General features: G+C 43.2%; 1 protein-coding gene across 1 annotated transcript in view; it reads left to right on the plus strand.

Moving 5' to 3' along the window:
- LOC124142380 (peptidase inhibitor 16-like) overlaps positions 1–26,978 on the plus strand; it is a 67,349-nt gene that overhangs the window by 35,182 nt on the left and 5,189 nt on the right. The window contains exons 2-5 of the mRNA XM_046510813.2: positions 8,059–8,200; positions 22,136–22,354; positions 25,458–25,576; positions 26,705–26,844. Of these exons, the coding sequence (XP_046366769.2) occupies positions 8,059–8,200; positions 22,136–22,354; positions 25,458–25,576; positions 26,705–26,844 (620 nt within the window). The remainder of the gene's footprint in view (positions 1–8,058; positions 8,201–22,135; positions 22,355–25,457; positions 25,577–26,704; positions 26,845–26,978) is intronic.

Below are 26,978 nucleotides of genomic sequence, written 5' to 3' on the forward strand. Positions count from 1 at the left end.
GAAGGGGTAGGGGTAGTAGTAGTAGTAGTAGTAGTAGTAGCAGTAGGGGTAGGGGTAGTAGTAGTAGTAGTAGTAGTAGTAGTAGTAGTAGTAAGAGTAGGAATAGTAGTATAGTACCAGTAAGAGTAGTAGTAGTAGTAGTAGTAATAGTAGTAGTAGTAGTAGTAGTAGTAGTAGTAGCAGCAGTAGCAGAAGGGGTAGGGGTAGTAGTAGTAGTAGTAGTAGTAGTAGCAGTAGGGGTAGGGGTAGGGGTAGGGGTAGTAGTAGTAGTAGTAGTAGTAGTAGTAGTAGTAGTAGTAGTAGTAAGAGTAGGAATAGTAGTATAGTACCAGTAAGAGTAGTAGTAGTAGTAGTAGTAGTAGCAGTAGGGGTAGGGGTAGTAGTAGTAGTAGTAGTAATAGTAGTAGTAGTAGTAGTAGTAGTAGTAGCAGAAGGGGTAGGGGTAGTAGTAGCAGTAGTAGTAGTAAGAGTAAGAGTAGGAATAGTAGTATAGTACCAGTAAGAGTAGTAGTAGTAGCAGTAGGGGTAGGGGTAGTAGTAGTAGTAGTAGTAGTAGTAGTAGTAGTAGTAGTAGTAGGGGTAGCAGTAGTGGGGGGTAGTAGTAGTAGTAGTAGTAGTAGTAGTAGTAGTAGTAGAAGCGCAACGTGGCACGAGTAGCAGTAAATGTTGTAGCAGCAGATTTGTTATGTTGGATTATTTCTCGAGTCGGTGAATCTTCTTGGAAGCCAGCCTAGAGTATAGTAAACGCTGAACGAATCGGAGGTTTGTTTACTCCTTATTTTGTGCACCTTGTATCACTACGGAGAAGATAGTTTGCGTGTATGAGTACCAGGGACAGACGAGATGTGGCAAGCTTCCATTTTAGAATGTGGGAGATACGAAATCAGTGATTAAATCTCAAAACTCTTCATCACTCGAGGGGTTCACGTCGGATGAGATTGATTGACTACTCAAGGAGCAGAGGCGTCGCTCGCCTTCAGATATGTATATATATTCCCTGTTAGGAGCAGTGGAGAGTGAGGTAGGGGAGATAACTTTCAACAAGTACGTAGTTAGAACCAGACGGTCTGTCCTTGTCAATCATATCTGTCACGACAAGCTGGCCTTTTTATCATAAAATTGTTTTATAAATTGATATTAAGCGCAGATAATGGGACGTGGCATCTCTTGTAATTTCTTATGACGTTGACGATTAAATCTCGATGTTTATATACATCCTGCGCATGCGCAGGCCTGGTCCATCCAGTGGAATAACTGTAATTATGGCAGATCCAGCAGCTTTTTATCAAAACAATGAGCCTAAATGAAAATAACAAAAAGACATGTTACAACAATGTATTTTTCAACAGTCAAAAGCATAATTCTTTTCTGGGACAATATATATTTTTAGATAAAATCCATGTATGTAATGGTTGGCCCCTAATATCTCTTTAAGGAATGGAAAGGGTCACATCACATCGAAATACTCATTTACTTTATTTGAAATCAAAATTAACCTGAGTATTGTATTTTCAAATTGCAATTCCGGGGTGCTGTGGGCAATCTTATTCTGACATAAGAATCAATTTGACTGGAGTGGTCAGTTCCTTGTCAAATTATGCATAGACGGAGCACTGTTTGAATCAGAGGATCTCATGGATATTTACTCTAAATGAGACACCTGCCTTCAGAGAAATCCGCGGACAATGAGCCGTAACATAATGTCCGTAAAGTCGATTCATTTATGATGAACTGCCCCTGTTTCTGGTCAAAATAGATTTCCTCTCTTGCTCAAAACGTTTCTCTTCCTACATTTCCGTCTGTTGGAATTGACTTACCGCTGCCTCCATTCAGATGCCCCGGTATACACGTCGGGTCTTGTTGGAGAATATGTTCCTCCCCGAACGCTAAGATCAGAAACGGGAAGCTCTTAAAAATATCCATATCCAAACTGAAATCGTTTGGCCACAGGCTTTTAGTTGTGTGGGTCCTTCTCTCTGGAGCTGTCTTCCATTTCACATCAACATCGAGGCATCACTGGGCTGTTTCAAGTCAGAACTTCAACATACCTGGTCCGAAAAAAAACTGACTGTAAACATACTGAATGTAATTCATGGACATGTACTACTTATTTTATCAAATATTCAATTTACAAAAAGGGTTATATTTTCATTATGTAATGTGTTTTGAGAAAGGCTGGCATCGAAAACACGTTGAAAATCTACATCTTCATAGAAACTTATATTACATTGTACCGATATGTATTGGCAGGGCTTGAAAGTTCACATCCAAATGTATCTATTGTAACATCTAGACTAAGTATAAACGCCAGGAACATTAATTATTAGAGTATAAACCTTCAAAACAACGATGATATTCATAAGTTAATGTATAGATAGATATTTTGGCAAAAAAAACAGCGTTATGCCAGATCACCTGTCAATTGCATGGATATATATATACCACACAATGTGTTGTTTCAGTTGGGAGTGTAGCCATTCTCTGTTTACCGTGCATGGTAGACTGTTCTTCAGATGTTATTCTTATTGGAACAGACACATTGAGGAGATATTTGTGACGGGAGTCACGGTAACATTGGTAAACCCCAATCTACTTGAGAATTCTAGACCTTGTCATTACAAACAGCTGGTTTAACGATAAAAGTGATGACATCAAACAATCAGGGCAACTCCCACTTTACAACAATTGTTTGGATTAAAACATCCACGTGCGTATGTTGACATGTATATGATAAATCAAGACAAATAACACATAGAAATATATATCATGTAAACTCATACTGAATTGTACATACAGAGGAATATTATCTCAGCTGAGGAGTGTCTTTTGTGTGATGGTGAGTGAATGGCTGGGTTTTTGTTTTGCACCACTTCTATTTTACCAATATTGCAGCAATATCACAGAAAACAGTTATCGATGTCTGTAAGGAGAGGCGTGATAGAGAGTTGTTGCATCAACTGGAAATCTCAAAGTTTGAAGTCTTTAACAGATTACGGTGGCGAGAGTGATAAAGTATAGTAATATAACAGAATCGTGTGTTCTTTAACTTCTTTTGAGTAGTATATTGTCATGCCAATTATCGGATTCAAATTACTGTCACTTATCAAAAATGAGATGCGTTAGCAACATTAGTATGATCAATTATATACGAATGGCTTGAATCAGTAAACAAGGAAGTTTTCGAACTTCCATGAGAAAGTCTTAATAATATACCAAGTTGATATGTTTAATATAATGTCGTTACTTATATATCCTAGCTTTGGTCCAAGACTTACGTTTAATTACTATAAAAACTTCCTGAAAACCTCTGCAAAAATTAAATGATCATCAATCTGGGGATGATATTTTTTGCACTGTGAATCCTAATATTTATGAAAAAGCCACTGAAGAAAGCCATTTTCTAACTATTTTCCGACACGCCCATCGGTCAAGAAATCTTTATCTTTGAATGCCTACGGTGAAGATGAAACCTTTTCTACGCGAACGGCATGTTAGTGTAGAGAAGCGAGTCGTCAATGAGCGTCCTTTCACATGGCAATCTCCGACAGCCTCTGATTGATACGCCGAGATGGTACGGAGCTATGTCGGAGATTTACGATGGTATCGCAAAGCAATCGGAGCACACGATTCTAACTTCGCGATAACTGAACGAATTGAGAAAGGAGTGCCAGTCGTCATAATCAATCACTAATGAGCTAAAATTCCGTTCATGATCGACATAACCGACTAATGTTTATGGTGAACTTGTACAGGATTCAGTTACAGTTAATGTTGAAACGCAGTTAAACTGAGACGCAGCGCGTGAAGGTATATAATTGCCCACGTTTGAACCAGTTCACCCTGTTTCTGAGTCAAGTCTATTATGGAGACTGTTAACGAGATTTACCGAGTGGAACGAAGACTTTCCGGAACAGACTAAAATACACCATATTGTTTCAGTTCCTCTTACTGTCTCCCATAAATCGTGAAATAAAATGGCACTTTCACAACCCTGTGCAGTAAAAATGATTAGTGGTACCAAAGACGTATATACGTCTTTGGTGGTACTTATTTTAAAACTGTTGTAACATTCGTGCACTTCCATCGGTACTTTCTGAAACCCCTGGTCTGGCACCTATACTACACCTATAAGGCGACTGAAATGGCCGTGAGGAGGATGTAGATGAACTTAGCTTCGTAATGAGTGTATGGGTAACATGTGTCAATAGCGAGCTGTCTGGGAGTTTACGAGCTGGTGGGGCTTTACACCACGAGACCGAAGACAAATTGTTACGAATGTATCACTACGCGTTCACAAGTTACAACGAGCTACTTGGATGAACTATTTCGGTGTAAGAATCAGATCCTGCGGACGCCAGCGGACTCACAAGCAATTGTGACGTCACAAGCACGTGACATGTTTATACAGGTCGGCGACTGACCAATCACACATTTCACATAGAAGATAACTTTGATCCAGAGGATCAACGCGACGTAAAGAAATTTTGTAGCATACCTACCTATTGATACGGGTGCCTATTCTGTCATAAAACACATATGTTACAATGTCATATCAATTTGCAGTTGGTACCTTCAGAATGAGGAATGAGAATAAGGCACATTTCCGTTTAAATATTTATGTCATATAAAAATAGAAAACAAACATGATATGAAAACAAAACTTATAATATTTATTTTGAAATAATGATTACCTGAAACATTTGTTATTGTTTTATGAGGAACAAGGGGTATTAAGCTGAAACAATCATGTGGAATACATGACACTGTTGACATTGATATATCCGGAAGACCTATTCTAACCCGGATCATTTCGTGTGGCGATATGCGAGGGCCTGTCCCCGTCCCTCTCAACACGCAACACGGAAATGTGTCAACGTTTCACCGCAACGAAATGTTGTGCGGGGAAATAGGCTGAATAGAGCTAGACTGATATACCCTGACCTTCGCCTCCTAGAGGCCGTAGTTGAGAAGAGCAAGCGCTCTACGGCAAGCAAACCAGTAAAGGACAGAGCGTGCCCCCCTCTGATGATTGTACCCGAATAGTACAAAAGTGTTTAGGGTAATAATTTACAATTAGGAGTGTTTTAAGATGACATTTTCATGATTATTTATGTATTTTGTATGTACGCATATCATTATACATATGTGAAACAAAGATAAGGTTTCTTTGGAATGTTTGTTTACATCTTTCCAAGTATTACTCATCCCCATGTACCTTTCTCACACCAAAAACAAACCATAGGTAAATGCGGATTACGCTTGTTCGTATGTTGGTTAACGCCGCGCTCAGCGATATGCCAGCTGTATGAGGGCGGTCTGTAATTAAATCGGATCTAGAACAGAAAATCCAGTGATTGAAATCATGAGCATCTATATACGCAATGTCGATACGACGTCACGCTTCAACCAAGTCAGGACCACCTGATCCCGTCGGTCTTACGACAAGCATGGGTTGCTCAAGATCAATTCTAACCCAAATGTTAACGGGTATTAATGCACCCGGAGAAGATCCAGAAGAGGCTACTATGCCTGTCGTAAGAGGCGACTGCAGCGTCGGGTAGTCAGGCTGGTTGGTGCATGTCATCGTATATCCCAAAAGCGTAGGTCGATGATCATGATATCAATCACTGGGTTTTCTTGCCTAAACTCGATTATTTACAGACCGCTGTCATATAGTTGGAATATTGCGGCGTTAAACAACAAACAAACGGGAATGCATGTAGATAAGGGGCACCCTGGAATACCATGAAGGTTAATGGAAGTCACCCTAAAGGATATATACATTCACAAACATAAAACGCTTTTAAAATTCAGGATGCCTCTTTAAACCTATAGGTCATGTAACAGTGCGTAGTTGCACACGAACATCCTCGATCATACTCGTCATGAATGTCACTGAGCGATAGCAGATCAAACATCCATGGATGTGCCGCTCTTGAGACGGTCCCGTTAGGTAATATGACCTCTAGTCTTCCCCTTTCAACAAAGTATACCGTTTTCAGGGGAGAGAGATCTGCACTTGATGAACGCGAGAATCATGAAAACCAATCTGTTGATTTCTTTAAAACGCCAAGGCGTGCCTTTTCCATTTAGAATCATAGCATGACTTGCCTGGCGAAGACTAAATTTGTATACACTTCAATCTGAATGTTAAAAGTGTTCACCTCATCGAGAAAAGGAGTGATGCCAATTGAGGTGATATTCATTAATGGCTGTGAATTATCCAATCCCGTTGAAATCAAGTTCATCAAATGCCGCGTGACACATTTGTTGTTGATCTAGCACTTTTTGGTCCAGATACCGTTTGTGTTCTTCATATATACTACTCAAAAAAAGTTAAAGAGCATCCGACGTTTCAGTAATTATGATTACATTTAATCTGTCATGACAGATTAACTAAAGTCATGTGAAAAAGTCGGAGTTTCTTTAACTTCTTTTGAGTAGTATCGTCTGTAACATGTTGATTTCAATTTCAATTTCGGGGAAAACTGTTCCCTTTTTCGGTCCCTGTGAGAAAGATTAGCAAGAAAGGAAATAAAGTCATTTGTTGAAAAGAATGCACTTAGGATACCCAACATTTAATATATAAAAGCAAAGTTATCCACGACATTTATTAATGCTGTACTGTACTGAGTGATGAATGACACCAAAGGGCCAATAATATCAGATGACACGGAGCGGTGCTCATGCTATCGACCAGTGGCTGCGGTGAGATGACTGCACATGAAAGTTGCTGACAACCACAACATTCTCTCAATCACTTCTAACCTAGCTAATACTGTATTGTAAACATGTTATTACGGACATTAACTCCAAGAGGACAATGAAAATCCGATGGATATAGGTATACTAGTATATTATGTATATCATCGTTTTTTCAAAATGTACTCCATGGGGTGAGGTGAAGACGCATTACCAAGCCACTCAGCGGAAGAAACGATAAGTGGACTAAGATCGCGGCAAAAAAGTATCGGAAATTAAAGGCGCTGCCATGGTATGCCAAAGCTAGAAGCCCAGCTTGTTTTTCTAGCTACAGTATATATCCAAACGTGCTGTCACGCGATCTCTGTGTTATTTACGCCACGGCCAAATATCCCATTCTGCAAGAATGCACTGATATACGAAGTCCGTTTGATCAAATGACAATATTTCGCGGGGCATTAGCCTTTAGTCATGTTTTCTGTTCCAAATCGGCTTTATTTACGCAATAAATCTTTACTAAGAAAATAAAGATAAAATACTTAATTACTTTACCATCCTGTTACATAACGCTGTGCTTGTATCGTCCACAGCTTCCGATTTAATTGGATGCTGTTATCTATTCTACAAAGTGTGTGAAGGTACGCTTAGCAAATAAATTTCTGTGGCGAATAATATCAGTCTCGAGAACGTTAAAGAGGCCATTACTGGCAACATGTTATCTGTCGAGTGAGGCTCACAGCGGTGGCACCACGGCAGCGTTCACACGCACGTGCACTCGTGGTCCACGAACACCGTTATGCAGCCCCATTGCGCTGATCAACATGCTCCTGTTGTAAGACTTTGATTAAAGTTGTTTATTTTACTTCCTGCATGCACGTGCAACACGTGTTTCCGGTTTTCAGCCGAAATTGCATTTTTGTTGCTTGTTTCTGATGAGAAACCTAAATTAACGACATTTGAAGTTTATTTATAGCTGCTATGGTTATCTGTGGGGATTGTGTTCATTTATGTGTTTGTTTGTGTTGATGTTTAAGGGCGTTGATGAGTGATGCGTTATTTTCCAAGAAATTAACACTAAAGGAAATGAGCAGATAAATACTCTTCCAATCCCTCCTTCAAACACTCAGACGGAAACTTTTGAGAAAATGAGTCTCGGCAATATAAATAGAATCGGTCATTTCACGCCCCATATATAAAGTCAATATGAATATGTATTTCGGGCATATATGATGTACAGAGAGGCTACTTAAAGATGGTTAACAAATCAGCTGTTTATCTCATCAAGTGTCGAGGTTAGATTGGGCCACAGGTTATCATGGCGTTCATGGAAATAATACATCGTCGATGATGTTGCAGAAATCTGTGTGTTCTGCTGTCGTTCCTGCTGCCGCTGGCTGTGTCCAGTGAGAAGATTGGGCTGGGGTCATTCCGAGACCAGATCCTTGACCAGCACAATGAGTACCGACGGGAGGAGCAGGCGTCCAACATGTGCCTCATGGTCAGTCCGACTTCCGGTCCTGAATCAAGTCCAAAATATAAACAATATATGTAAATGGGGTAACATCAGATGTGTTTCGTAGCTTCAAAACAATATTGACAATATATGCTTCGTGGCTTTGAAATAGTTACACCAGAGACCGTATTTTATGGATGCATGCATCCGTCACCACGTCCACATCAAACATCACATACATCCGTCACCACGTCCACATCAAACATCACATACATCCATCACCCCGTCCACATCAAATATCACATACATCCGTCACCACCTCCACATCAAACATCACATATATCCGTCACCCCGTCCACATCAAACATCATATACATCCGTCACCACGTCCACATCAAATATCACATACATCCATCACCCCGTCCACATCAAGCATCACATACATCCGTCACCACATCCACATCATACATCACATACATCCGTCACCACCTCCACATCAAACATCACATATATCCGTCGACCCGTCCACATCAAACATCATATACATCCGTCACCACCTCCACATCAAACATCACATACATCCATCACCACGTCCACATCAAATATCACATACATCCGTCACCACGTCCACATCAAATATCAAATACATCCGTCACCACCTCCACATCAAATATCACATGCATCCATCACCACGTCCACATCAAATATCACATATATCCGTCACCACGTCCACATCAAGAATCACATACATCCGTCACCACGTCCACATCAAGCATCGCATACATCCGTCACCACGTCCACATCAAACATCGCATACATCCGTCACCACGTCCACATCAAGCATCGCATACATCCGTCACCACGTCCACATCAAACATCGCATACATCCGTCACCACGTCCACATCAAACATCGCATACATCCATCAACACGTCCACATCAAATATCACATACATCCATCACCACGTCCACATCAAACATCGCATACATCCATCAACACGTCCACATCAAATATCACATACATCCATCACCACGTCCACATCAAATATCACATACATCCGTCACCACGTCCACATCAAACATCGCATACATCCATCAACACGTCCACATCAAATATCACATACATCCATCACCACGTCCACATCAAATATCACATACATCCATCACCACGTCCACATCAAATATCACATACATCCGTCACCACGTCCACATCAAATATCACATACATCCATCAACACGTCCACATCAAATATCGCCTACATCCATCACCACATCCACATCAAATATCACATACATCCGTCACCACGTCCACATCAAATATCACATACATCCATCACCACATCCACATCAAATATCACATACATCCGTCACCACGTCCACATCAAATATCACATACATCCATCACCCCGTCCACATCAAAGATCACATACATCCGTCACCACATCAACATCAAATATCACATACATACATCAACACGTCCACATCAAGCATCACATACATCCGTCATCACGTCCACATCAAATATCGCATACATCCATCACCACGTCCACATCAAAAATCACATACATCCGTCACCACGTCCACATCAAGCATCACATACATCCGTCACCACGTACACATCAAATATCACATACATCCGTCACCACGTCCACATCAAGCATTACATACATCCGTCACCACGTCCACATCAAACATTACATACATCCGTCACCACGTACACATCAAACATTACATACATCCGTCACCACGTCCACATCAAATATCACATACATCCATCACCACGTCCACATCAAAGATCACATACATCCGTCACCACATCAACATCAAATATCACATACATACATCAACACGTCCACATCAAGCATCACATACATCCGTCATCACGTCCACATCAAATATCGCATACATCCATCACCACGTCCACATCAAAAATCACATACATCCGTCACCACGTCCACATCAAACATTACATACATCCGTCACCACGTACACATCAAATATCACATACATCCGTCACCACGTCCACATCAAGCATCACATACATCCGTCACCACATCCACATCAAATATCACATACAGCCGTCACCACGTCCACGTCAAAAATTACATACATCCGTCACCATGTCCACATCAAATATCGCATACATCCATCAACACGTCCACATCAAATATCACATACATCCATCACCACGTCCACATCAAAGATCACATACATCCATCACCACGTCCACATCAAAGATCACATACATCCGTCACCACATCAACATCAAATATCACATACATACATCAACACGTCCACATCAAGCATCACATACATCCGTCATCACGTCCACATCAAATATCGCATACATCCATCACCACGTCCACATCAAAAATCAAATACATCCGTCACCACGTCCACATCAAACATTACATACTTCCGTCACCACGTACACATCAAATATCACATACATCCGTCACCACGTCCACATCAAGCATCACATACATCCGTCACCACATCCACATCAAATATCACATACAGCCGTCACCACGTCCACATCAAAAATCACATACATCCGTCACCACGTCCACATCAAGCATCACATACATCCATCAACACGTCCACATCAAATATCGCATACATCCATCACCACATCCACATCAAATATCACATACATCCGTCACCACGTCCACATCAAATATCACATACATCCATCACCACATCCACATCAAATATCACATACATCCGTCACCACGTCCACATCAAATATCACATACATCCATCACCACGTCCACATCAAAGATCACATACATCCGTCACCACATCAACATCAAATATCACATACATACATCAACACGTCCACATCAAGCATCACATACATCCGTCATCACGTCCACATCAAATATCGCATACATCCATCACCACGTCCACATCAAAAATCACATACATCCGTCACCACGTCCACATCAAGCATCACATACATCCGTCACCACGTACACATCAAATATCACATACATCCGTCACCACGTCCACATCAAGCATTACATACATCCGTCACCACGTCCACATCAAATATCACATACATCCATCACCACATCCACATCAAATATCACATACATCCGTCACCACGTCCACATCAAATATCACATACATCCATCACCACGTCCACATCAAAGATCACATACATCCGTCACCACATCAACATCAAATATCACATACATACATCAACACGTCCACATCAAGCATCACATACATCCGTCATCACGTCCACATCAAATATCGCATACATCCATCACCACGTCCACATCAAAAATCACATACATCCGTCACCACGTCCACATCAAACATTACATACATCCGTCACCACGTACACATCAAATATCACATACATCCGTCACCACGTCCACATCAAGCATCACATACATCCGTCACCACATCCACATCAAATATCACATACAGCCGTCACCACGTCCACATCAAAAATCACATACATCCGTCACCATGTCCACATCAAATATCGCATACATCTGTCAACACATCCACATCAAATATCACAAACATCCGTCACCACATCCACATCAAATATCACAAACATCCGTCACCACGTCCACATCAAACATCACATACATCCGTCACCACGTCCACATCAAATATCGCATACATCCGTCACCACGTCCACATCAAATATCACATACATCCGTCACCACCTCCACATCAAATATCACATACATCCGTCACCACGTCCACATCAAATATCACATACATCCGCCACCACGTCCACATCAAACATCACATACATCCGCCACCACGTCCACATCAAATATCACATACATCCGTCACCACCTCCACATCAAATATCACATACATCCGTCACCACGTCCACATCAAATATCACATACATCCGCCACCACGTCCACATCAAACATCACATACATCCGTTACCCCGTCCACATCAAATATCACATACATCCGTTACCACATCCACATCAAATATCACATACATCCGTCACCACGTCCACATCAAACATCACATACATCCGTCACCACGTCCACATCAAACATCACATACATCCGTCACCACGTCCACATCAAATATCACATACATCCATCACCCCGTCCACATCAAGCATCACATACATCCATCACCCCGTCCACATCAAATATCACATACATCCGTCACCACGTCCACATCAAGCATCACATACATCCGTCACCACATCCACATCAAACATTACATACATCCGTCACCACGTCCACATCAAGCATCACATACATCCATCACCCCGTCCACATCAAGCATCACATACATCCGTCACCACATCAACATCAAATATCACATACATCCGTCACCACGTCCACATCATACATCACATACATCCGTCACCACGTCCACATCAAATATCACATACATCCGTCACCACGTCCACATCAAATATCACATACATCCGTCACCACGTCCACATCAAATATCACATACATCCATCACCACGTCCACATCAAACATCACATACATCCGTCACCACATCCACATCAAATATCACATACATCCGTCACCACGTCCACATCATACATCACATACATCCGTCACCACGTCCACATCAAATATCACATACATCCGTCACCACGTCCACATCAAATATCACATACATCCGTCACCACGTCCACATCAAACATCACATACATCCGTCACCACATCCACATCAAATATCACATACATCCATCACCCCGTCCACATCAAGCATCACATACATCCGTCACCACGTCCACATCAAATATCACATACATCCGTCACCCCGTCCACATCAAATATCACATACATCCATCACCCCGTCCACATCAAGCATCACATACATCCGTCACCACGTCCACATCAAATATCACATACATCCGTCACCACATCCACATCATACATCACATACATCCGTCACCACATCCACATCAAACATCACATACATCCGTTACCCCGTCCACATCAAATATCACATACATCCGTCACCACATCCACATCAAACATTACATACATCCGTCACCACGTCCACATCAAGCATCACATACATCCATCACCCCGTCCACATCAAGCATCACATACATCCGTCACCACATCCACATCAAATATCACATACATCCATCACCACGTCCACATCAAGCATCACATACATCCATCACCCCGTCCACATCAAGCATCACATACATCCATCACCACGTCCACATCAAGCATCACATACATCCGTCACCACATCAACATCAAATATCACATACATCCGTCACCACGTCCACATCATACATCACATACATCCGTCACCACGTCCACATCAAATATCACATACATCCGTCACCACGTCCACATCAAATATCACATACATCCGTCACCACGTCCACATCAAATATCACATACATCCATCACCACGTCCACATCAAACATCACATACATCCGTCACCACATCCACATCAAATATCACATACATCCGTCACCACGTCCACATCATACATCACATACATCCGTCACCACGTCCACATCAAATATCACATACATCCGTCACCACGTCCACATCAAATATCACATACATCCGTCACCACGTCCACATCAAACATCACATACATCCGTCACCACATCCACATCAAATATCACATACATCCATCACCCCGTCCACATCAAGCATCACATACATCCGTCACCACGTCCACATCAAATATCACATACATCCGTCACCCCGTCCACATCAAATATCACATACATCCATCACCCCGTCCACATCAAGCATCACATACATCCGTCACCACGTCCACATCAAATATCACATACATCCGTCACCCCGTCCGCATCATACATCACATACATCCATCACCACGTCCACATCAAATATCACATACATCCATCACCCCGTCCACATCAAGCATCACATACATCCATCACCACGTCCACATCAAGCATCACATACATCCGTCACCACATCAACATCAAATATCACATACATCCATCACCACGTCCACATCAAATATCACATACATCCGTCACCACATCCACATCATACATCACATACATCCGTCACCACGTCCACAACATACATCACATACATCCGTCACCACGTCCACATCAAATATCACATACATCCGTCACCACGTCCACATCAAATATCACATACATCCATCACCACGTCCACATCAAACATCACATACATCCGTCACCCCGTCCACATCAAATATCACATACATCCATCACCCCGTCCACATCAAGCATCACATACATCCGTCACCACGTCCACATCAAATATCACATACATCCGTCACCACATCCACATCATACATCACATACATCCGTCACCACGTCCACATCAAGCATCACATACATCCGTCACCACATCCACATCAAATATCACATACATCCGTCACCCCGTCCACATCAAATATCACATACATCCGTCACCACGTCCACATCATACATCACATACATCCGTCACCACATCCACATCATACATCACATACATCCGTCACCACGTCCACATCATACATCACATACATCCGTCACCACGTCCACATCAAATATCACATACATCCGTCACCCCGTCCACATCAAATATCACATACATCCGTCACCACGTCCACATCAAATATCACATACATCCGTCACCCCGTCCACATCAAATATCACATACATCCATCACCACCTCCACATCAAATATCACATACATCCATCACCACGTCCATATCAAATATCACATACATCCATCACCACGTCCACATCAAGCATCACATGCATCCATCACCACGTCCACATCAAACATCACATACATCCATCACCACGTCCACATCAAATATCACATATATCCGTCACCACATCCACATCAAACATCACATACATCCGTCACCACATCCACATCAAATATCACATACATCCATCACCACGTCCATATCAAATATCACATACATCCATCACCACGTCCACATCAAGCATCACATGCATCCATCACCACGTCCACATCAAACATCACATACATCCATCACCACGTCCACATCAAATGTCACATATATCCGTCACCACATCCACATCAAACATCACATACATCCGTCACCACGTCCACATCAAATATCACATACATCCATCACCACGTCCACATCATACATCACATACATCCGTCACCATGTCCACATCAAATATCACATACATCCATCACCACGTCCACATCAAATATCACATACATCCGTCACCACGTCCACATCAAACATCACATACATCCGTTACCCCGTCCACATCAAATATCACATACATCCGTCACCACGTCCACATCATACATCACATACATCCGTCACCATGTCCACATCAAATATCACATACATCCGTCACCACGTCCACATCAAATATCACATACATCCATCACCACGTCCACATCATACATCACATACATCCGTCACCATGTCCACATCAAATATCACATACATCCATCACCACGTCCACATCAAATATCACATACATCCGTCACCACGTCCACATCAAACATCACATACATCCGTTACCCCGTCCACATCAAATATCACAATCATCCGTCACCATGTCCACATCAAATATCACATACATCCGTCACCACGTCCACATCAAACATCACATACATCCGTCACCACCTCCACATCAAATATCACATACATCCATCACCCCGTCCACATCAAGCATCACATACATCCGTCACCACATCCACATCATACATCACATACATCCATCACCCCGTCCACATCAAGCATCACATACATCCGTCACCACGTCCACATCATACATCACATACATCCGTCACCACCTCCACATCAAATATCACATACATCCGTCACCACGTCCACATCAAACATCACATACATCCGTTACCCCGTCCACATCAAATATCACATACATCCGTCACCATGTCCACATCAAATATCACATACATCCGTCACCACGTCCACATCAAACATCACATACATCCATCACCACGTCCACATCAAACATCACATACATCCATCACCACCTCCACATCATACATCACATACATCCATCACCCCGTCCACATCAAATATCACATACATCCGTCACCACCTCCACATCAAATATCACATACATCCATCACCACGTCCACATCATACATCACATACATCCATCACCCCGTCCACATCAAATATCACATACATCCGCCACCACCTCCACATCATACATCACATACATCCATCACCCCGTCCACATCAAATATCACATACATCCGTCACCACGTCCACATCAAATATCACATACATCCGTCACCCCGTCCACATCAAACATCACATACATCCGTCACCACCTCCACATCATACATCACATACATCCGTCACCACCTCCACATCAAATATCACATACATCCATCACCACCTCCACATCAAATATCACATACATCCATCACCACATCCACATCAAATATCACATACATCCATCACCACGTCCACATCAAATATCACATACATCCATCACCACGTCCATATCAAATATCACATACATCCATCACCACGTCCACATCAAACATCACATACATCCGTCACCACCTCCACATCAAGCATCACATACATCCGTCACCACGTCCACATCAAGCATCACATACAACCATCACCACGTCCACATCATACATCACATACATCCGTCACCACATCCACATCAAATATCACATACATCCGTTACCCCGTCCACATCAAGCATCACATACATCCGTCACCACGTCCACATCAAATATCACATACATCCGTCACCACGTCCACATCAAATATCACATACATCCATCACCACGTCCACATCATACATCACATACATCCGTCACCACATCCACATCAAATATCACATACATCCGTTACCCCGTCCACATCAAGCATCACATACATCCGTCACCACGTCCACATCAAATATCACATACATCCGTCACCCCGTCCACATCAAGCATCACATACATCCGTCACCACGTCCACATCAAATATCACATACATCCGTTACCCCGTCCACATCAAGCATCACATACATCCGTCACCCCGTCCACATCAAGCATCACATACATCCGTCACCCCGTCCACATCAAGCATCACATACATCCGTCACCCCGTCCACATCAAGCATCACATACATCCGTCACCACATCCACATCATACATCACATACATCCGTCACCACGTCCACATCATACATCACATACATCCGTCACCACATCCACATCATACATCACATACATCCGTCACCACGTCCACATCAAGCATCACATACATCCGTCACCACATCCACATCATACATCACATACATCCGTCACCCCGTCCACATCATACATCACATACATCCGTCACCACGTACACATCAAATATCACATACATCCGCCACCACGTCCACATCAAATATCACATACATCCATCACCACGTCCACATCAAATATCACATACATCCGTCACCACGTACACATCAAATATCACATACATCCATCACCCCGTCCACATCATACATCACATACATACATCACCACATCCACATCATACATCACATACATCCGTCACCACGTCCACATCAAATATCACATACATCCGTTACCACGTCCACATCAAATATCACATACATCCGTTACCACATCCACATCAAATATCACATACATCCGTCACCCCGTCCACATCAAATATCACATACATCCGTTACCCCGTCCACATCAAATATCACATACATCCGTCACCCCGTCCACATCAAATATCACATACATCCGTTACCACATCCACATCAAATATCACATACATCCGTCACCCCGTCCACATCAAATATCACATACATCCGTTACCACGTCCACATCAAATATCACATACATCCGTCACCACGTCCACATCAAATATCACATACATCCGTTACCACGTCCACATCAAATATCACATACATCCGTCACCACGTCCACATCAAATATCACATACATCCGTCACCCCGTCCACATCAAATATCACATACATCCGTTACCCCGTCCACATCAAATATCACATACATCCGTCACCACGTCCACATCAAATATCACATACATCCGTTACCACATCCACATCAAATATCACATACATCCGTCACCCCGTCCACATCAAATATCACATACATCCGTTACCACGTCCACATCAAATATCACATACATCCGTCACCACGTCCACATCAAATATCACATACATCCGTTACCACGTCCACATCAAATATCACATACATCCGTCACCACGTCCACATCAAATATCACATACATCCGTCACCCCGTCCACATCAAATATCACATACATCCGTTACCCCGTCCACATCAAATATCACATACATCCGTCACCCCGTCCACATCAAATATCACATACATCCGTTACCACATCCACATCAAATATCACATACATCCGTCACCCCGTCCACATCAAATATCACATACATCCGTTACCACGTCCACATCAAATATCACATACATCCGTCACCACGTCCACATCAAATATCACATACATCCGTTACCACGTCCACATCAAATATCACATACATCCGTCACCACGTCCACATCAAATATCACATACATCCGTTACCACATCCACATCAAACATCACATACATACATCACCACGTCCACATCAAGCATCACATACATCCGTCACCACATCCACATCAAATATCACATACATCCATCACCCCGTCCACATCAAGCATCACATGCATCCATCACCACGTCCACATCAAGCATCACATACATCCGTCACCACGTCCACAACAAACATCACATACATCCGTCACCACGTCCACAACAAACATCACATACATCCGTCACCACATCCACATCAAATATCACATACATCCATCAACACGTCCACATCAAGCATCACATACATCCATCACCACGTCCACAACAAACATCACATGCATCCATCACCACGTCCACATCAAATATCACATACATCCATCAACACGTCCACATCAAGCATCACATACATCCATCACCACGTCCACAACAAACATCACATGCATCCATCACCACGTCCACATCAAATATCACATACATCCGTCACCACGTCCACATCAAATATCACATACATCCATCACCACGTCCACAACAAACATCACATGCATCCATCACCACGTCCACATCAAATATCACATACATCCGTCACCACGTCCACATCAAATATCACATACATCCATCACCACGTCCACATCAAACATCACATACATCCGTCACCACATCCACATCAAATATCACATGCATCCGTCACCACGTCCACATCAAACATCACATACATCCGTCATCATGTCCACATCAAACATCACATACATCCGTCACCACGTCCACATCAAATATCACATACATCCGTCACCACGTCCACATCAAACATCACATACATCCATCACCACGTCCACATCAAACATCACATACTTCCGTCACCACGTCCACATCAAATATCACATGCATCCGTCACCACGTCCACATCAAACATCACATACATCCGTCATCATGTCCACATCAAACATCACATACATCCGTCACCACGTCCACATCAAACATCACATACATCCGTCACCACGTCCACATCAAATATCACATGCATCCGTCACCACGTCCACATCAAACATCACATACATCCGTCATCATGTCCACATCAAACATCACATACATCCGTCACCACGTCCACATCAAATATCACATACATCCGTCACCACGTCCACATCAAACATCACATACATCCATCACCACATCCACATCAAACATCACATACATCCGTCATCATGTCCACATCAAATATCACATACATCCGTCACCACGTCCACATCAAATATCACATACATCCGTCACCACGTCCACATCAAACATCACATACATCCGTCACCACATCCACATCCACATCAAGCATCACATACATCCGTCACCACGTCCACATCAAATATCACATACATCCGTCACCACGTCCACATCAAATATCACATACATCCGTCATCATGTCCACATCAAACATCACATACATCCGTCACCACGTCCACATCAAATATCACATACATCCGTCATCATGTCCACATCAAACATCACATACATCCGTCACCACGTCCACATCAAATATCACATACATCCGTCATCATGTCCACATCAAATATCACATACATCCATCACCACGTCCACATCAAATATCACATACATCCATCACCACGTCCACATCAAATATCACATATATCCGTCACCACGTCCACATCAAATATCACATAGATCCGTCACAACGTCCACATCAAATATCACATACATCCGTCATCATGTCCACATCAAACATCACATACATCCGTCACCACGTCCACATCAAATATCACATACATCCGTCATCACGTCCACATCAAACATCACATACATCCGTCACCACGTCCACATCAAATATCACATACATCCATCACCACGTCCACATCAAATATCACATACATCCGTCACCACGTCCACATCAAATATCACATACATCCGTCACCACGTCCACATCAAACATCACATACATCCGTCACCACGTCCACATCAAATATCACATACATCCATCACCACGTCCACATCAAATATCACATATATCCGTCACCACATCCACATCAAACATCACATACATCCGTCACCACATCCACATCAAATATCACATACATCCGTCACCACGTCCATATCAAATATCACATACATCCGTCACCACATCCACATCAAATATCACATACATCCATCACCACGTCCACATCAAAGATCACATACATCCGTCACCACATCCACATCAAATATCACATACATCCGTCACCACGTCCATATCAAATATCACATACATCCGTCACCACGTCCACATCAAATATCACATACATCCATCACCACGTCCACATCAAAGATCACATACATCCGTCACCACATCAACATCAAATATCACATACATACATCACCACGTCCACATCAAGCATCACATACATCTGTCATCACGTCCACATCAAATATCACATACATCCGTCACCACGTCCACATCAAATATCACATACATCCGTCACCACATCCACATCAAATATCACATACATCCATCACCACGTCCACATCAAAGATCACATACATCCGTCACCACGTCCACATCAAATATCACATACATCCATCACCACGTCCACATCAAAGATCACATACATCCGTCACCACATCAACATCAAATATCACATACATACATCCCAACGTCCACATCAAACACCACATACATCTGTCATCACGTCCACATCAAATATCGCATACATCCGTCACCACGTCCACATCAAGAATTACATACATCCGTCACCACATCCACATCAAACATCACATACATCCGTCACCACGTCCACATCAAACATCACATACATCCGTCACCACGTCCACATCAAATATCACATACATCCGTCACCACATCCACATCAAATATCACATACATCCGTCAACACGTCAACATCAAATATCACATACATCCGTCACCACATCCACATCAAACATCACATACATCCGTCACCACGTCCACATCAAATATCACATACATCCATCACGACATCCACATCAAATATCGCATACATCCGTCACCACATCCACATCAAATATCACATGCATCAGTCACCACGTCCACATCAAGCATCGTATGCATCCTTCACCACGTCAACATCAAGCATCGCCACGTCACACAATATAACACCCATGACCACGCCCACGCCAACGCCCACGCCAACGCGTGTACCATGCACTCCCCTATATCCATGCCCACCACCACATCCAGACCAGCCTGTGAAGATCCGTATTAGAATAGGTCTTCAGCAACCCATGCTTGTTCTAAGAGGCGACTTACGGGATCGGGTGGTCAGACTCGCTGACTTGGTTGATGCATGTCATCATATCCCACATCCCCAGACCACATCAAACTACGTCACACAACAATACATCGTGAATAAACACTGAATGCCTTTGAATAAAGTGTCTGATCATTCAGTAGATGTCATACAGTTTAGAAATTAACCAACATGTCTTTGTCCTAAACACCCACCTGTTCCTCCAGAAATGGAACGACACACTAGCGGCGGCTGCTGAGCGTTGGGCAGACAGGTGCGTCTTCAAGCACGAGATGAAGAGCGGGATGGGGGAGAACCTGGCGTTCGACACCCGGAAGTTCGACACTCCCAAGCTGCTCGACGGCCTAATGAAGGGCTGGCATGACGAGAAGAGGACCTGGAAATACGGAAGTCAGTCATGCGGCTACGCCTGTCATTTTACACAGGTAACTCTAACGTTTACGTGTAGTTAAAGGTATAAGGCAAGTCATGCTTGTCGTAAGAGGCAACTGACGGGATCGGGGGGTCAAGCTCGCTGACTTAACATGTCATCGTATCCCAATTGCGTGGATCGACGCTCCGGATGTCAGTCACTCCCGACTCGATTATTTACAGACCGCATTCGGCTTGTCTCGGAAAGGGACAAGATAGTCACGAATGCCATCATACAACAGGAATGGAGTGCGCCGTTATATATATATAAACAACAAACAAACACACAGCCCTCTCTCCATACGTTGTTTATCATTCAAACGAGGCTTACAGTATCGTCTTCATATTTGCATTTTCTTAGATAGTAGACCAAGAAATGATATTGTACAAAAAATGAATTACATCAAAATGTATTTAGGCCACGTGCTACTTAAGATCCTCCAGCCTTTTGGTATCGGTCGATAGCTTCCTTTAAGCACTTCCTATGCGATGAAAATATGTATATGTATGGTTTCTGAATTCTGAACAACAAATCCAAACATAAAAGCTCCAGGTATATTTGCATTCGTGTCTCTATCACATGAAAGGATAAAGGCCCCAGCTATATCACAGGATACACTAAGAATGGGCTTCGCGCGCTGTACCTATGTGGGGAATCGAACCCCTGTCATTGATGATCCATCGCTATAGCCTCCAGGCTTCCCTACCGCCCGGCGGTTCTATTATGAAGACAAATAGCACACGTACCTTTAATGTTTCCTGTAGACACGTGCGATGAAATATGTGGACATCATTTAGTAGCGTCGACATGGTGCTTGTCATGAATGGCGGCTAGCCGGGTAGGGGGTATATTCCGGGTAGGAAGGAATGTGATCGTCTGGTGAAGTCCTAACAACATTGCGTGCGTTGACCTGGGAGGACCTGGGAGGACCTGGGAGGACGCTCCCCCAGTCGCTGTCTCGGATGTCTCGGATGTCGCGGATGTCTCGGGTGTCTCGGATTGTCAACGACTGTAGGCCTATTTCCTTATACGAGTCCGGGAACATTGGTTTCCCTGTGTGAGTGAGCGTGCCAGCTTCATGTGGGAGGAAAGCCCTAAGTGATGCAGGTCACAGATGTTTACCACTTTGGTGAAACTCACAAGCACGGGTATGGTGCTGACAAACCTGGAACCATAATTGGGGCGAACTGGGATTCGAACCCGCGATTACGGGTTCTGGCTTGTTCCAACGGCCGCAACCCTGCACAGCGAATTGCGGCGCCTCAGACGATTGGGCCACCCCACCCGTACCCCCAATTTCCCTAAGTCCTAGCTCTAACAAAGTCATGGATAATACGACTGTCACAGAAGTTAGTGTCCAAATCATATACAGTGCCATTCTTAATGTATAGTCAATTGGTTTTACGCCGCTTTTAGCAATATTCCAGCTAAATTTTATATCACGACGGGGGACACCAGAAATGGGCTTCACACATTGTACCCATGTGGGGAATTGAACCCGGGGTTGCGGCGTCAGGAGGAAATGTTTTAACCGCTAGGCTAACCCATCGCCCTGATGGAGACAAGTCAATATGACAAGTGGCGAATAAAAATGAATGGCGTCTCGTCAGCTCCTATTCTTTAAATCTTAATGTTTTAATCTCTGTAGATAATGCTTGATTCCTTGTTGGACACACTAACTTCTGCCTGTATGATTGTCCAGTACAGCTGAGATAATCTCCTACATGGCGTTAAGCCAATCCCAAATAACATCGCAAGACCATAAATTTCTCAAAACATTTTTTTGAAGTTTAATTCCATAATGACGAGAAACATGTTATTATTTTTATGTAGACCTGGGTAAAACATGGGCTGCATACCGACGAGGTGCTTGTTCTATATCGGATGCAGATGTAAGGAGTGACTAATGAGAACTGCTTCTGGTTGGTTGCTTGCGGAAGTGCATGTATCCTGCACGGAATCGACTTTCCATCACACTAAATCCTTCATCCATGCACGGGTGCTCACTTCGTTATGAAGTGCATATTTCTCCAACCCCAGTTAGTAATTTAATGGCTTCAAAACTGTGTTAACTGTTGTCCCCCGCCACCGGAAGTGCAGATATTTGTGCCAGCAAGTCCTGACATGGGTAATTAGACAGGTTATTTGTGAGAACAAAATGTCTTGCCTGTTAATTCCAAAGTTTAAACTCGTACATCTTGCAGTGTTTAATTTGAAATCTGAAATGTTCAAGGTTTAATACTCATTTTTGGATGTTAGCTAATGGAAAGCATTTTATCCATAACCGTTTTAGTGAGTGGTGTTTGAATTGCAATTCCATAATGTGTATATATACTTCTTTTATACGTCCAAGATTATTGCACTTATATAGCGACGTGCATGCACGTGTATGTATGTGTGTGGCTGCTTGTACTAGTCCGGACTGATGCCGATTTATAGTGCTAGCTCACTGAGAAACCATGCCGCAGTTTAACATGAATACGCCACTCAGACACAGTGTACTGACTCCGAGCCGACCAGTCCTTGTTTTAGCCCCTTAATGCCGAGCGCCAGACAGGGTAACAACAAGTACCATCTTTTAACGTCTTTTGGTATGACGCGGTCGTGGATCGAACCGCGGACCTTCCGCTCTACGGGCGGACGCTCTACCATTAGACCATGGAGGCGGTCATAACATTCATGATAGTACCTTAGCTAAGCTAACTGCCAGTCCAGGAAACCAGAATTCCTGGGGCTGTTAAATGAATAGTTTAAGACATATGCCCAAAATGTTTGTTGACAGTGATGAAATTACTGCTTTGTGGAAAAAAATACAATCGTCAAAATGTTTGTGATAAAAGTTCAAATGAATAGGGTGTTTGGTGGTGTTCAATAAATAAATAGTTTGTTGGATACAGCTGAGCACATGCATAAATAGCCAGGACCAACCATCCATGTGATTGTACAAAGAGTTATGCCCCTTTGTAACTCATAACGAATCTTTTTTTTCAAATCGCAATGGTAAATAATACTTGGCAAACGTCCTGCAGTTACATTCAGCCTTCACGTGTACTGTGAAACAGGGGACAGTACACTTCATGTGGACATATTGCTGACCTCCTCTCCATCATCCACAGCTTGTCTGGCACTCCACCAATGCGGTAGGATGTGCGGCTACACGATGTGGGCACCTGGGAGGGCTCATAGGCGCCAAGGTCAAACACGCCTTCTACCTCGTCTGCTTCTACTACCCCAGGTGCGTATATCTATACAAGGATGTTCACAGCTATCTGACATAAAGGCAAGTCTGTTATTTAACGTCCAATAATCAAACGGGGGCACGGGTGGCCCAGTCGTCTTTGGCGCCGCGATTCGCTGTGCAGAGTTGCGTCCCTTGGACACGCCAGAAACCTTTGATTGTGGGTTCGGATCCCGGTTCGCCCCGATTATGTTTCTAGGTTTGTCAGCACCATACCCGTACTCGTGGGTTTTCACCGAAGTGGTAAACGTCTGAGACCCTCATCACTTCGGGCTGTCCTCCAGTATTAAGCTGACACGCCGCGATATAACTGGTATACTGTTAAAAGCGGCGTTAAACCCAACTCACCCCCTCACTCCAATAATCAAACAGTGATTGTGGGTTTAACGCCTTTATGAAAAACTTTCAATGAAATCAAGATGGAAGACAAGAAAACCGTGACGCAGGTAAACAACATTTACCACTTTGATCAAACCAAATTATAAGCATCGCGATTCAGGAATTCGAACTCACGACCTGCTACTCCTGCATGACAACTAATAACAGGTCATACAAAGATTATACTTGTGAAGATCCGGCGTAGAATAGGTCTTCAGCAACCCATGCTTGCCGTAAAAGGCGACTATGCTTGTCGTAAGAGGAGACTAAAGGGATCGGGTGGTCAACCAAAAAGTACCTTTGGTTGAAATGAGACGTTACTTTTGATCTCCACTTTATAACCCCATTAACGTAATGGTGCGGTTATGGTCCCACATCGACAGACCAACAATATCACAATCGTAAGATCCGGATTACCACAGTTCTTCAGCAACCCATGCTTGTCGTAAGAGGCGACTAACGGGATCGGGTGGTCAGGCTCGCTGACTTGGTTGATGCATGTCATCGTATCCCGATTGCGTGGATCGATGCTCATGATATCAATCACTGGATTGTCTGGTCCAGACTCGATTATTTACAGACCGCCGTCATATACCTAGAATATTGCTGCGGCGTTAAACAACAAACAAACATTAAAAGATAAACAAGGTTTTTGAAGATGAAACCCATCTCCATTCCAAGTTGACAGTCCTGAAGTTTCGCTAAAGGTCACGTAGAATGTATAATCACCGTGTGTATATGCTGCAGAGGCAACTGGATGGGCGAGGTGCCCTACATCCCGGGCAGAGCATGCTCCAAGTGTGAGAAGGGCGCAGCGTGTTCCGAGGAGCTGTGTGAAGGCGGCGGCGGGCCTGAGGTAGCAGCAGCACCAGCACCAGCTCCAGCAGGTGGGTCAGTAGTCGACAGGTACACTGGGACCTCGGGAGTGCTGCCCCTGTTGTACGAGAACCTTATTAGTATTGATAAGTAGTACTCGGGGAAAACCTTGCTAGCACCGACCAAGAAACCCCAGAGCCGTTCA

This window comes from Haliotis rufescens, unplaced genomic scaffold, assembly GCF_023055435.1.
Source record: "Haliotis rufescens isolate VD_foot unplaced genomic scaffold, xgHalRufe1.0.p SCAF_2, whole genome shotgun sequence".
NCBI lineage: Eukaryota > Metazoa > Mollusca > Gastropoda > Lepetellida > Haliotidae > Haliotis > Haliotis rufescens.